At 45.0% G+C, this 16,369-nt stretch overlaps 1 protein-coding gene across 1 annotated transcript in view; it reads left to right on the top strand.

The window, feature by feature from the left end:
* The window catches only part of fgf11a (fibroblast growth factor 11a), a gene marked incomplete at both ends in the record, with an annotated part of 66,965 nt that extends 57,498 nt beyond the window's left edge, over positions 1-9,467 (top strand). The window contains 2 exons of the mRNA XM_079295921.1: positions 7,436-7,634; positions 9,328-9,467. Coding sequence (XP_079152047.1) covers positions 7,436-7,634; positions 9,328-9,467 — 339 coding nt within the window. The remainder of the gene's footprint in view (positions 1-7,435; positions 7,635-9,327) is intronic.
* Between the last annotated feature and the right edge of the window lie 6,902 nt (positions 9,468-16,369).

Raw genomic sequence — 16,369 nt, forward strand, 5'->3', positions numbered from 1 at the left:
AAATCGACTTGGCTATGTCAACAAATGACCATAAGAGGCGAGGCCCCTCCCTGTCTGCTGTCCCCCGTGAGACCTTTTATGGGAAAAGATATGTAGGGTAGTCGACAACGAGAGGCAAATCATTTTTTTTAATCTCGTTTGAATATTCATTATGATGTTTGTCATAAGAAAAAAGAAGTCACGAAAGTCGCAGTGTGTTGCGGGCTAGTCGTACTAGCATTTATTTTTGTGTGCGCTACGACTGCCTTGTGGGCCACTGCAAATTGGGACTTGACTCAGGACTTCGTAACACACACATTGTCCCACCTCAGCCTAAACATGCATCTGTCTGGTCCAGCATACACATCTGGCTCTGGCCTACAGAAGCCCATTTAGCTTGAATGAGGCCATCCATCCCCCCAGTTTGCTGCCGGTACAACTGCAACAGAAAGCCGGTACTGATCAGGTGTTCCTGCTGACACGTGTAACTGCAAACGTCACTTACTGAAAGCTGTAAAACACACATCTCCTGCATTGCCCTTGTCTTGTACAGTAGAAACACACAGGCCCTCTTCTACGTGTGCTCTGTCGACGCTGTGAGATACGTTTGTCCTCTGGAATAAAAAGCTACACCCTCTGGATTAACCTGCAGTCGCATGATCGCGGCTTGTAAATCCTTTTAAATTCTTCACGCTCAGCGATGTCGCCGTGTCCAACCAAAAGCTTAATCCGTTTTTTTTTTCTGGACTAATGCCTATTGACTAGTCACAGAGGTCTTACATGGAATCAATTCCCCAGCTGAGCGCACTGGAGGCTCAATGGTTAACGGCAGCCGGAGAACGAGGCTGAATGATGTCTTTAAGCGTCAACGGATGGAAATGAGATGATGGTGTGTGTCATTATTGGAGAGTAATCCTGTCTCCTTCCTTACCTCTCGCCCCCCCCCCCCCCCCCCCCCACACACACACACTTATTTCTTTTTTTGTTTCATCCTGCCCCCTCTCTTTCCCTCCATCCCTCTCTTTCGCTCTCCTGTCTCTGGGGGTGAATGATGAGGGAGGCAACCGGTCCATCCGTCACCGTTGATGTGATGCGACCGTGTGTGTGTGTGTGTGTGTGTGTGTGTGTGTGTGTGTGTGTGTATATATGCATGTCATCTAGTGCCGGGTGGCCTCCCACTGATGTAAGAGGGATCCGTCATGTCTGTCTGTCACAACAGCAGACACGCATGAGTGGATATACACACACTCACACACACACACACACACACACACACAAAGGATCCTCTTGTCTCCTCTGAAATGATCCGTGTGTATCAGAGGATTTTAGTAAATTTAGTGTCAAAAAGTGACTGACGCTGACTTGATCTGATTGGTGAGTGTGAGTCTATGTCCATATTCTTGGCAAGTATTTCGATGTAAGACTGCTGAGGTCTGCACCTTCATGGAAAACTGTAGCTTTGTGTCATGGCCAAATGAAATCAGGACCTTCGTATCTTTCTAGCCTTTTAAACCAGGGAGTCGTGCCGATGCAATGATATGCATACTGTGTCTCTGCGTCCTCAATTGTATCATGCAACATGATAGAATGTTTCAGCAGATGCAGCTTCAAATGTAAAAACTACAACGTGGAGTTTGGTGCATAAACAGCAGCACAGAAAGAAGTCCTTGTGTGTGTTTTGTGGCTGCTCTGCTACTCGAGTGGTGTTTAGCGTGCACGAAAGAGGCTCTTTGGGGAGAGCTGGGCATCATGGAGTGGCAAGTACACACAAGTTCATTTTGGAGCATCAATAGCAGCAGGACCAGCGACGGAGCCCCGGACTAGCCTGTTGTGTGTTTGGAGCAGCCCCTGTTGGACACAAGAGGGACTGCAGCCGTGACGGTCCAGTCTGGTTTGAGGGGATGAGAGTTATGGGACTCAGGTGACACTTAGCTTTCACTGTTTGTTATTTAGACCTCAGTAGATAAAGAGCTGAAACGAAGTCCGTCCTTTACTTTGCGTTAGAGGGGAAATAATGAAGTGTGAGAGTCTGTAGTCTAGTTGGAGTGGACGCTCTGCAGACAGATGTGCGTCTGTCCCCTGTGTGTCTGCTGTGTGAGTGATGCCACGCTATAAATGACTGCTTAATAGCGTGTTATCCTATAAAGCAGCATCACTGACGGCACCCTGAGTGTGTGTTTGTGATAAGTACATGTGGCCATGACGGACTGATTTAATGGTAATGCATTTTGATATGCGACGGTTGAAAGTTCCTATACAGCAGCATTTGTTTTTCAGATATTTACAAATGTCAGATGAGAAATAAAAGTGTAATGATGAAAGGTTTTGGAAATAATTAGACCATTCTAATCAGACCAACAAAAAGAAATGGAGGAAATGAGCTCCTCGCTGTATGTTTTACAGAGGTGAGTGTTCTCATGCAACCATGAGTCTGTGCTTCCCTCAGAGGGAGGAGTACCATGCTAAGCATTACATGAAATATTCAATGAATCATGAATGAATGATTCTCTGAAAAGAGAACAGATTTTTGCTGATGTTTGAGGCTTTGCCGCGTCATGTTTACTGACTGGAGGTCGTATTTTACCGTTTTTTGTTTTTAACCATATCTTATGTGAGGGTTTTAAGTTTTATTTCATGCATTAAGTGTCTGTGAGATGGGGTTTGAGGAATGTGCTGGAGTGGGGGTGGTGTGAAAGTGGCAGGGAGAGGTGTGAAGTTTAGGACAATGGGGCATAGGCCCAGGTGGGGCTTGTTGGACTTCAGCCAATCAGTGAGCTGATCGATGAGCTGAGGAATGCAACTTTGAGGGGACAAAGGGTTTGAAGCACGGGGGAATTTCAGATCTTCTGCTGGCCACCGAGGAGGCAGACCAGCCTTCTGGGTGGCTCGGATTGGATCTCACATTTGATTTTATATATATATGTTTGTTTTGTTAATAATTGTGTGATTCGGTTTGTAACTGTTTGTATCTGTTTTTATGCTTCTTGGATAATAAATCCATTTGATTTTTACTTTAACCTGCTGTTGTGTTTTGGAGGCGATTGAGACAGCATGGCTGCAAGGGGGGGGGGGGCGATTTCTCCCTGTGTCCAGAAGTTGTGGCCTTAACAAATTTGGCGACCCAGATGGGACTTGACGAACTCTAAGACGGGGATGTGGGACCGCGGATACTTTCGGAGTGTACACGAATAAAAGGTGAGCAGAGCCATTTTAATAAAAATCTGTTTTGGTAATCTTAGCCGAAAGTGTTCACGGACCGCATAGACCCTTAGGGCCGCATCTGGGCACAGAGAAAGACCGCAGAGTAACCTGTAGCTGGAAAAGTGCATTCTCCTGACATTTACGCTAAATAAGACCTCAGAGAGGCCGGGTTGGAGTCCCGCAATGTGCTAAATAAGACCTCAGAGAGGCCGGGTTGGAGTCCCGCAATGTGCTAAATAAGACCTCAGAGAGGCCGGGTTGGAGTCCCGCAATGTGCTAAATAAGACCTCAGAGAGGCCGGGTTGGAGTCCCGCAATACGCTATATAGGACCTCAGAGAGGCCGGGTTAGAGTCCCGAGGCGGGGTTGGAGTCCCACGCTAAATAAGACCTCAGAGAGGCCGGGTTAGAGTCCCGCAATGTGATATGGAGAATACAGCGAAAAAATAAAATAAAAATCACCACATTGGATTAATAAACGGTTGTTTGCTTGGCGGACTGGCGTGCATAGGCTGGGAGACGCTCTGGCTTAGTTTGTGCATTGCTGGGTCAGCAAGATAACTTGTTTAAAAGCAGTGTTTTGTAGCTTGGCGGACTGGATACTTGTGGCTGAAGGGGCTTAAAGCGGCGTTTTTTTGTAACTCTTTGGGGCATGTTGTTCGGGTCGAGCTCAGCTTACTGTTTAGAAGCAATCGTGTGGGTGATTCGGAGAAGTAGGATAACAGGCATTTGGTGGAGTCGGGCGGACTGGAGAAATGTCTTCGGGTCTGATAAAGCTAAATAGCCTGTTAAACCAGAGGCAAATATAAGGGTGGACTAAATTGGGGTTCCTTGAAAAAGGCAGTTTTTGCCAATTAAAATGTGATCAACTTGGAGTGTGCTTAGAGAAGAGAGAGAAGTGAAATGTATAATGAGTTTGTTGGACAAAATATACTGCTGTCTCTGTTTCTCTGTCTCCCACACAATCTGAGTTGTAAAAGGTGGAGATTGCACATGTGTTCTGGTACGAGGACCAGGAATGGTGTGAAAGGACATGTCTAACTGGCAGCAAGTCAGACTCAGTTCACTGACTTAAAAAACACCGATGATCCTGGCAGCAGAGCTGGTTACACCCACTGAGACAGCGGCTTCATTAACCCCCCTTCCCCCAAACCACTCCACAACCCCCAACCGGAAAGGACAAAGGCACTGGCAAGCTGAGCAGTGTCATGGACAGTTCTCTTCACCACCCAAACGAGAACGAGCTACCTGAACAGTCACTGCACTCACAGACTCAACTGAACTTTTTGACAGAGATACACACTTACATGAGTGAAAAGCAAATTCCCCACCATTGGACGACGAAGAAACACCCAGAACTATGTGACCTTAGAGGCACAATGTGTTGTCTACTGTTTTTTAGCATGTCATTTGTAACACCTATTCTGCTTACACATCATGATGACACCTATGTGTAAAGAATAATCCTTTTCCCTCAACAGCTTGTACTTACTTTAGCAATGCCACACGAGAACTGTTATAAATGCTTTTAATATACAGGGCAACCAGTTATGAGTGGATGATGCATTGATGGATACAACTGTTTCATGTACTCACTCTGAAGAGTGAGTAAAGGGGGAATTGTGAGGGTTTTAAGTTTTATTTCATGCATTAAGTGTCTGTGAGATGGGGTTTGAGGAATGTGCTGGAGTGGGGGTGGTGTGAAAGTGGCAGGGAGAGGTGTGAAGTTTAGGACAATGGGGCATAGGCCCAGGTGGGGCTTGTTGGACTTCAGCCAATCAGTGAGCTGATCGATGAGCTGAGGAATGCAACTTTGAGGGGACAAAGGGTTTGAAGCACGGGGGAATTTCAGATCTTCTGCTGGCCACCGAGGAGGCAGACCAGCCTTCTGGGTGGCTCGGATTGGATCTCACATTTGATTTTATATATATATGTTTGTTTTGTTAATAATTGTGTGATTCGGTTTGTAACTGTTTGTATCTGTTTTTATGCTTCTTGGATAATAAATCCATTTGATTTTTACTTTAACCTGCTGTTGTGTTTTGGAGGCGATTGAGACAGCATGGCTGCAAGGGGGGGGGGGCGATTTCTCCCTGTGTCCAGAAGTTGTGGCCTTAACACTTACCACCTCCATGCATGTGAGGTTAGACATGGATCTGTAAAGTGATGCATCACATGTTGTCAGCCGTCTATTGTAAGCAAAGACAGCCAGTGTAAAATCATAAATATAAATAAATATTGTTTGAATGTTGTTTAATGAGAGCGATTCTACTCAAGCCCTGTGTGGGGAAGTCAACACTGCAGACAGATTAAATAAGCGATGAGGATCAGGGGAAATAATACATCAACGAATATGAATAAATTCATTTAAAAATACATGTTGAATAAATGAAAACTAAAGTCATGACCACATCAATTGAGAAAAATAAATGAATGAATGCTGCCATATTATTATTAATACTATTTATTATATTTAATGGAATATAAATGTATTTAACGAGTCATTTATTTTTTCATTGTTCTGGCCCCCATAGAGGTCACAGCTCGGCGAAAAATGACAGATACATATGAAGATTCATGTACAGACACAACATTTTGTCATTTGGATGTGAAGCTACGCACAGATACAAATAAATGTGCTTAGGATTTGTATCCCGTCTGTTATGAAACATAGGGCTCGTTTTCTCATCCAATATTTAGCTCTGAAATGTAATAGAAGTATAAAGTAGCATTGAAAAGAAAAATTCAATACAAGTACCTCAAAAACTTTCCACAGCTGCACCACTGATCTTGCCAATGTGACCTTCTTTAGCCTGTGAAAGGACACGAACACGCAACCTCTTCTATATATGGACTATTGTAGGAGCAGCACAGTGCAAATGTCCTCAAGGTTTTCTCTTTCAGAAAGTCAGACTTTGCCTGCTGATAGAAATCCAGCATCTCACTTCTGTTGCTCTCTAATCATGAGATCCTCATTGCACGTTGGTCATGGGTTGGTAGTGACACGGCCTCAACACACACTCATTAACACATGACTCATATGGCCTGATTCAGTTCAATTCATGTCATTAATCAATTCATGAACTTAAGCATGTGTGTGTGTGTGTGTGCTGGCTATCAGGTTTTACAAAGCAAGTTTTAGTCCTTTCAAGTCTCCCCTCCTCACACACACACACACACACATGCACGGGGAGAGGATGAGATGCAACACACTGCAGTGCAAACATGGTTAATGATGCACCTTCCAAGAGACTCCAGACCTTTGCATCCCGCTCGGTGCTATAAGAGCTACTTTAATGGGTGGGCGAGGAAATGAACGGCCGCAGATGTGGATGTAAGTGGATGGATGTGTAATTATGAAATGGGCGATACAGTCAATGTAATTAGCTTGTTTATGTGCGGCACAATGGATGGAGGCAGACGTTGGGGGCCCGGCGCCTGCGGTGGCAGAGAGAGAGAAGACGGAGAGCAGGAGGAGAGGGTGAGAAGAGTGAGTGAGAAATGGATGAGAGAGAGAGAGAGAGCAAACTCCTTATTCAGGACTTTTCTGCTCACCCGTCACATCAAGGCTCCAAATCAATCCTGCAAATTGGTTTGTTCCTCAACAAGGTTAACAAATGACGAAGGGATGGATGGGGGGGGGATGAAGTGGAGAAGATGAGATAGAGAGGGGAATATGTGAGCGCTGTAACGAGAGGGAGACGGAGGGTGGGGTGTGTCCCGGTGTTGACGTATTGTTTAATGCAGAGCTATGCGTGTGTGTGTGTGTGTGTGTGTGTGTGTGTGTGTGTGTGTAGGTGTGTGTGTGTGTGTGTGTGTGTGTGTGTGTGTGTGTGTGTGAGGGCGAGGGCTGAAGGCCGACAGTTTAACCAGAGAGGGGGTGAAGGATCCGGGTGATTGCAGTTTGTTACAGGTAAACCGGATCGGCTGAGTTATGGCGTCCCAGCTCACAAACCACTTTGGGCATGTGACAAATAGGCTGCTGCGTTGCACATGTTGGGATGAGTTTGTGCACGTTTGCGCTGCGCGCCGATGCAGACACAGATTGCTCCCGCACCGTAACCCCTGTCACGATGAAATGTGGGGCCCATTTCCTCCCGTTCCCAGCTGAGTCCGGGGGAATTGGAGAGTAACTATATAAATAATAGCAGAACGGAGAAAGAATGGCAGAGACGCCTAATGTGTTATTCTTCTCCCCTGATCTCTCTCCCTGTGTGTGTGTGTGTGTGTGTGTCTGTGTGTGTGTGTGTCTTTCAGGAACACTTCACGCCGGAGTGTAAGTTTAAGGAGTGCGTGTTCGAGAACTACTACGTCACCTACTCGTCCATCCTGTACAGACAGACCCAGTCGGGTCGGGCGTGGTACATCGGCATCAACCGGGACGGACAGGTCATGAAAGGGAACCGGGTCAAGAAGACAAAGGGGGCTGCGCACTTCCTGCCCAAACTCATTGAAGGTACTGCCGCTTAATATGTAGCCCGCTCTGCAAGCTGTACCAGAGGCAGGGGACCAGTGAGCGTTATCCTGGAAGATGCTCAGTGCTTTTTATTTCGTCACCATCTGCCGAGAACGTACAAGTCGGCATCAGTTCAGTCAAGTGTTCAGTCATCATCGTGTTGTGTCAATTGAGAAGAATAGACTTTGATTTACGCATGTGGCTGTAGCAACTTGCAGTCAGATAGCGGCTCCGTCTCTGGAGCGGCCGTCTGCTCTCCTCCCGGTTGAAGCATCCTAGCAGGGAGCAAGGACCCAGCTCATGTTAGCTCGCTAACTAGCCGGCTGCTAAATGACTTAACGCGCCATCTGCACACTCTTGTCACTGCGTCGGAAAGCACATTGCTGTCATTAACACTGATTCATTAGAGTCTGTGATGTGATGATGGGCCTAATTTCAGAACACAGAAGGAAGAGAACAGACTTGTGCTGTGATGCTACAAAGTGGCTACGGAAAAAGTAAAAGCAATGGATGCGGTGGGGAGAGGCGAGGAGCTGATGACAGGACGTTGATCATCTTTTATTTCATGATGTAGATTCGTCCCAAACGGTCAACTCTGTCTCAGAATTTGCATTGCGAGATTAGGACAGGTTTAAAACAGTAGATGGCGTTTTAAGACATTTAAACCATTAAATGCCAGTTTTTATTAAGAATTGTCAATACCAACATCAGCATTGATGTGTTTCATCACAGTACTTTCATGTAATTTAGTTCACAGCTTAATAAACATGTTTAAGTGTGCAGTACCTCTTTAATCAGTCAGTTTTCTTTAGTGTATAATCATCTGAAAATTGAAATCTTTGTGTTTTTTTGTCAGAATAAGCCCTTACATGTAGAGTCCGTTATGTAGCACCGGATTCACTATATCTCATTTGCAAAAGGGACAAAACGCACAATAAACTAAGTTCATGCATTTCATCTACAGCATTATTTATTCTTCTACAGTTACAGCTCTAATTTACAGTAAACTAAATAAAGTAGTCATCTAAAACAATGCACCTTATTTAATGTTAGAAACATTATATTATAAGTGATATTAACAAAGGTTAATATAACTTCCAAACTTTATTTGAACTAACCAGGCAATGCTTTGAACTAAGTTAAAGCTGCATCCGTTGCTTCTTTTGTTTTTTACCACTTGGGGGCGGTGGAACAAGCTGTCAAAATAAAAGAGATACTGACAAATAAAGCCGACATGCAGCAACGTCTTAGTGGAGCTCCCGTGAAGTGAAGAGTTTGAGATAAGCATGCTTTCATCACCATGGACAAACCCCATGTTAAATTATGTTTAGTTATTTCATCCATTGCTCATAGAAACATAATAATCAGTGCACCTTCAAAATAAAAGCTTGGGAGTAATCCAGTGTCAGGGTACTGTTTGTTTCCTCATCTAATTGAAGCTGACTCACGCTTTGAATAGATAAGGTTGTGTTCACATTGTAGAATTGTGCGTGACTTGTATGACTTTGCTGACCTCCGTTGGTAGCGTCACTAAAGATAGGTCATATGTTTATTTTTATTTATGAACCTGAAAACACCACGGGGCAATTGTCCCAAGAACAAACTAAAGCAGCAGAGGAGCCAGTTCGACTGTATCAGCCACACAAGTCTGTTCCTACCCAGTGCTAACTATTGCAACCTTCTCCCTCCTCAGTGGCCATGTACCGGGAGCCCTCTCTACACGACGTCGCGTTGCAGAGTCCGCCCAGGAAAACGCCCAAGACCTCCAGTGACTCGCCCGTGCTCCAGAACGGCAAGAATGACCCTAAATCCAAAACCAAAACCTCCTCCTAGCGCTCAGAGACACGGGTGGGAGAGGAGAGGGTGGAGGACAGCTGAACAGGGTTGTTAGGGCTACACCCCCCCCCCCCCCGCCCACACCACCCCTGCAAACCTGCAACACTGACCCCACGTGAACTCTGCATACCACAATGCACTGGTGTACAGTTGGAGAAAAAGAAGAAAGTGGAGCTGGTCAATGAGAAGCCCCCTTTTACCCTCACAGACCCCCCCATCCGGTCCAGCCCTCCACCTTCTTCCTGTATTAGATTGTGATTATCGAAGCCTGGGATACAAAAGCAATAACTCCACGAAGAGGGGAACAGTCGCCTAGCATTGTATAGCATGTCACCGCAGCGTGTTTAGAAGCGTCTGGAAGGAAATCCCACACACACCCTCCAGCCATGATCGGCGACGTCCTTCCAGTCGACCAAATATCAGAGCAAAGTCTTCCTGCTTTCAACCACAGCGGTCAAATCGGTCCCTCTGCAGCACATACTTCACATCTGGGTTTTCATTTCCCCGCGGGGCTCCATGCTAATGTTAGCCACGCTAATGCGAGGCTGTTACAGAGACCCTTGCAGACTTTTGTTCTGCAGCCATCTGCTCAGTCCACATCTTCTGTGTGCGTCAGCAGCTTTGTGAGATGGCCTGGATACTTGTCAGCCCTGTTTGTGTGTGCGTGTGTGCGTGCGTGTGTTCCCTTCTATTCACCTTTGGCACGATTTGATTAGTTTGTGACATGGACTCAATTTTCCACTCGGCGGCACAAGAAAACCCCTCCCGCTCCTCTCTGGCTCTGTTAATGGAGTCTGGGGCTGATCAGAATCTTTCGACCCTTAAACGACATATTCATTATTACACTGACATTTACACACGCGTGGAGGTCTGTGTATACTGTGTGCACACACCTTGGCGTCATGATATCCATGAGAGACAAACGCAGAAAATGATCACACGACTTGTCACAATGGCATGCATTGACACGCACACACACATGCCGACGTGGTGGTGTGTGTGTGTGTGTGTGTGTGTGTGTGTGTGCAGGTTCTGGAAGATGATGAGGATGTCATCAGTGAGATGGGGTACTGATGGAGCCCGACTCCGTAGCTTGGGATTGCATCGCAATAGCTTTTTTCACTGCGCTGCACAAACCCCCCGAGGCCCGCACATTATCTGAGGAGCCTCTATCGCTCAGAGTGCTATTCTTGTCGCGAAATACACACAAAAATTGTTTTTATTGAATGATTGTATTTAATGCAATGTGTATATGATCTGCAGATTCACTGCTACACCCATCGCTGTCCACATGCCAGAAATATTCTGTGTACTGAATGTACAGCTAGGTTTTTAAAGTCCGTTTACAAGTCATGGGGAGTACTACCGAGCTTGGCAAAAACTGTTCCGCCGAAGTGGAGGTGTGGAGTACACAGCACCACAAAGGCCTGAAACTAAGACCCAAAACCTGGGCTGTACCCGCATCTTTAAGACACGACCTGACTTAAAGGACCAGTGTGTAGGTGTTAGTGGCATCTAGCCGTAAGGTTGTACCTTGCAACCAGCGGAATACCCCTCCCGTTCCAAGCGGGTCAGGGAACTACGGTGGCCTTGAGGTAAAGTACAAATGTGAAAGGCCCTCTCTAGCCGTGTTTAGTTTGTCTGCTCTGGGCTACAGTAGAAACATGGCAGACTGGGTCAAGAGGACCCGCTCCCTATAGATATAAAGGGCTCATTCTGGGCTCATGAAAACACAACAATTCCTGGTTCCAGATGATTATACACTAGTGAAAACATAGTTATGAATATTATATTCCATTTCTACAAACAGAGCCGCCCTTAATCCTATACACTGGACCTTTAAAGTAACTGGTACTGCCGCATGGGCAGTGAAGGCCTATGTGTAATGCTAGTAGCGGCTTATTCACCCTCGAGTCGCTAGCCTCAAGCACAGATGAGGTACAACTTTTTGGGGGCCGAAACTCATTGATCGAGTCACTTTATCAGATTTAAAACCGCTTTTTAAACATATGCAGTACTCCCCAAAGACCTGTAAACAGACTTTTTAATCTGTCAAATTGTTGAAGTTCCCAATAAAAAACAACATATATGAAAATACCCAAATCTGAACGCAACCCAAACCCAAAGCTTTACACAACAATATTTCTTGGATCTGGAGGCAGAACACTGAAATATGAGGATGCTAATCCGTCGTCTGCGAGTCCTCCAACTTTATGATACGAAGTCACTGGATCGTCCCTGGATCGAAACACCATGCTGACTTGACCGCACGAATCACTCGCTCGCTCCGATTTTTTTTACATTTCTTATCTTAATGTTTTTAAACAATTTACCATAAATCTCTCCAGGAGACTTTGGTTATGATGCAAAGGAATCGAAGCCTTCTTTACTCGTCTAACATTACGATTGAAGGTAAATGGATTATGCTTGTCGTGACTGTATATGGCCAAAGTCACATATAAATAATGAGATTGATAGCGGTAGCACAGAAGGACGGTGATTTTAAAAAAAGAGAGAAAATGGACAGATGTTTACTTTGATCACAGTGCTTTCCTTGTTTGTCTGACAGACTCTCTCTCTGTAAAGAAACTATTTGAAATATTTCACGATGCTCGTTCAGGAGTGGGCTTTGTGTGTGTGTGTGTGTGTGTGTGTGTGTGTGTGTGTGTGTGTGTGTGTGTGTGTGTGTGTGTGTGTGTTTCCATTTGTTCTTTCCACTCAACACAGAAAGCAATCATTTTTTTCCAATCAAAGTTTTCCTGGTACAATACGCCCGGCAGGGTAATTGTTTCAGCCTCATGTTTATGTATTGTGAGAAGCGAGGAAGTCCTGCGTTCTTCAGGAGGTAGTGGCGAGGTTAGATTGATGATCAGGCCTCAGCGAGAGGGACCGACCAAAGAAACCAAAACCTAGAGGGGGAGACATTATTCGGGGCAAATCATGTGTGGTGACGAGCAGAAGAAAACTGAGTTTTCAGAGGGAATTATGCTAATGTGGACGGTGTTGCCTTAGCAAGACACACACACACACACACACACTTTTACACACACTTCTCATTTCATGCACAATCCTCTGCTCCCCTGTAACCTGTGGTTGTAAATAATAATAACCGATAACCCGCGCAGAAGAGAGGCGAGCTGCAGAGCAAATGAATCTGCTACCTGAGACATGAAGCGAGCTTTACCTCTGTTTCCCTGTGTGGAGAAAGAGGACCGATTAGTTTACAGAGAATGAAAAGAGGAAGTTTAAAAGGGGGGGGGGGACTGAGAAGAAGGAGAATTCAACAAACGAACTACGGGAAGGACTTGTGAGGAGCAGAAGAGAGAAAATCTCAGTTATTCCCATGATTTGTTTTGCTTTATTGAACTTGAGCTGCTGTTAAAACCTCACGTACAGACTAACGACCTCAATTAAACTGTTAAATAGACCCTCGGGTCGGTGTGTCTGACCAGTCACCCCCTGTGGATCGCTAAATCCAGAACACAACGTTTTAAGTATTATTCACAAAGTAATTACACAAATGTTGAATTAAATGAGGCTCCTGCCCGGTAGAACAGGACGAGGACTGTGTGGAACTAGAGAGAGAGAGAGGAGACATACATAGCCATGACTTCTGAGACAACTACTACTGTGAGTTTTAAGGGCTGGGAAATCTATGTTGCAATATTTTCTTATGTCATGGTTCTTGTTGTTTTCAGACTTTGAATCAAAAGAAAAAGAGATCTTGAAGGAGAGTTAAGGGCTAACGTTTCAGTTCAAGCCATTAATATGGACGATGGAAGGAATGAAAAACAATATGTCTGCTGTAATGTAGATGCCATCGAGATTAGAGGTATGGACAATAAGCAACGTGATCATGCACACATGCCTGCATTACACTGGAGGTATGCATGGGCATTGAGGAGGCACGGAGGGTCTCATGAAAGCTGAATTGCATCATGGGGAATGTCGGATCCAGCGCTTTTGGAGCTCGACTGAAGCGTGACACTCAAAGTCAGGCTTATCGTGGCTTCTGCTGATTCAATTCTGACCGTTCTTGTGTTACTCTGCCTCTGGCTATAGTCCCACAACTTTATGGACGTTTTATACTATATTGCTCGAGAGGCTCTTTAACTCAAAAACAATAAATGGATATTTTCTGTTGATGCCTGTACAGATGCAAAAAAAATAATAGCACATGAGTTGTGCATTTTCTAGATAAGAGGATTCAAACTTCATTTTATTTTGATATTTGTAGGGCTCCAATCATCTCATTTCCTGCCTCAGACTGTGAAAGTGACTTTAAAGCAACTCCAGCCAAGATGATTATGAATCCAAGCCATCAGATCTGGTGTCCTATTGTTTTCATTCACCTCTCATCTGTAACCTAATTACTGTATTTTGTTTCCAGTAGCTGTAACATACAGTGTTATCTTTTGCAGTCAGATGAATCATTAGATGGCACCTGTTATTCATAATATATTCGGGGAAGTGGGGGTGAAGAGTCTAAAAGAGGAGGTGTGAATATGTGTGTCCCACGCTGTTCGCTGTGATTTCACGTTGCATCACGGTAGATAACAGAATCATTTATTGTGTGTGGATGGAAACGTTTGCATGATTGCATGAGTGAGTGTGTGTGTGTGTGTGTGTGTGTGTGTGTGTGTGTGTGTGTGTGTGTGTATGTGTGTGTGCGTCTGTGTATCGCTGCACTGTGTGTTGTGCGGTGTTCACACTCACCCATTTGTCCCTGCTGCAAGTCCTCTGTGATGCCTGGAATCAGCTCCTCTGTTCCAGCCGGCGGCCTTCAGGCTTCACTTCAAACAGGTCTGTGTGAATTACAAGATGTAAAGATTGCCGTTTATCTCGGCGGCCGTCTATCTTCAGCGCATGTTTGATTAGCGAAGCCCTCTCCGTGGCTTAAATTACTGCTTTTAACGCACTGATGAATGTCTTTGGATTAAGCTCTGAATGTTAAATATTGGCCGTTGGGCTCGGCACATTTCTCTTGAGTATATGAAAGAAAAAAAGATTGGGAGAGGTGTGTGTATTGATATGGGAGGGGGTTAAATGATGTATATCTGCACGCTTCACACATCACACAAACACACACTTTGATCCCCGGGGACACCCCTCCCTGCCTTTTCTCCCGAGTCAGGGCCCTCCTCCCTGCTTACTGAGCGCATTACAACTGCAGTCGAGGGTCACCCGGGGTGGTGAAGGACTGGGAGAGAGAGAGAGGGAGAGGGAGAGACAGAGAGAGAGAGAGAAGCATGTGTCACATATTGTAGTGTAGCTAACTCGTGCCCTCACCGCTTCCTTTTGAAGTTACACTTCCTCTCCCTGATCCCTTTTTCAAACACAACTTCCCTTTAACCTGGAGGCAGTGTGTGTGTGTGTGTGTGTGTGTGTGTGTGTGTGTGTGTGTGTATTCAGTATACGTGTGTGTTCTAGACTCACTCATCAGCTTTGGTCTTTGTGTGTAATCATTTTGTAACTGTGATTGAATATCTCTGTATGTCCAATATGTGTGAGGGAATAAATGATCGGCAAAGAGAAAGGGAGGGAGGAAAATAGAGGATAAATCAGAGGCCGAATCGATAAGTACGAGTCCTTGGGCAGAAAGCAATAAACTCCATTAACAAGGTGCAGCCACATTATTTTGGAGGGTGTGAAAAAAAGGATTAATATTGAAATAGAAACCAACCATGTTTTATTAGAGCTTTTATTTTTCTAACACTTTTCCCTTTTTTGTGAATTGGGTTGCTGTTAAAGTGTGTGTGTGTGTGTGTGTGTGTGTGTGTGTGTGTGTGTGTGTGTGTGTGTGTGTGTGTGTGTGTGTGTGTGTGTGTGTGTGTGTGTGTGTGTGTGTGTGTGTGCGTACTTTGAGGTGGAGTCCCTTCACCACATCTGCAATGCAGCAGAAAACACAAAAAAGAGAGGGAGGAAGAGAGAGGCTCACGTGACAAAAGAGTGACGCCGTCCTCGGTCAGATTCTCTCTCTCTCTCTTTTTTTTTTTTTTTTTAGCTGCTTCATAAAACGTGCTTTTATACTGGAATCCAGAGCACCTAAGGTCACATCCTGTTTAATGTTAATAATAAAACACTAACCTCATTCGTAAAAATCTGTCTGTGTGTTTCATGGAAGCACACCCACAATCCCCAGACACATCTGCATTGCACACACACACACACACACACACACACACACACACACACACACACACACACACACACACACACACACACACACACACACACACACAGCACCCTGCATCAAGTCAGGGCAGATGTGTTTAAATGGGGTGACCTTTACAGACAGATCATGGAGGGACTTCCCCTCTCACAAGCTAATGCACCAATAATGTTTCCGTGGTGACTTTGCAGTGTACACGATGCTAAAAGGTTTTTGTTTATCCCTTTTTTCAAGTGTTTTTTGTTAAAAAAAAAAAAAAAAAGTCTGGATTGTGTTTCTCAGTGGAAGTACTGTGACTTTTAATGAAATGATACAAGGAATTGTGAATATTGGTATGGATCATTGTAGGTCTGTCCATGTGTGTTTGTTCATCTCGCTGTTTCAGTGCTGTGTCTGTTCTCCCGTCACATGATGTGGGATGTTGAACTCGATCTACGAAGAGAGGAAAACTTGAGTAACGACAAGACTGTTAGGTCTCAAACCTCCTGATCCCCCACGATCCCACAGCACTCGCCTGTCAATCAAAGGCCCACTGACCTTTGACCTCGAAACTGGATTTGAATTGGCCCACCGGCAGCATGTGGACTGCTCACTAACCGTCTGTCTCTCCCTCAAACACACAAACACACAAACACATCGTCTACCTGTGTGTGTCATTCTGTGATCGACCCTTGAGGGACTTTCAACTTTTTTCATGTTTCTTTATTTTATTTTTTTGCTCTTCTTC

The sequence above is a fragment of the Melanostigma gelatinosum genome (genome assembly GCF_949748355.1).
Source record: "Melanostigma gelatinosum genome assembly, chromosome: 23".
Lineage (NCBI taxonomy): Eukaryota > Metazoa > Chordata > Actinopteri > Perciformes > Zoarcidae > Melanostigma > Melanostigma gelatinosum.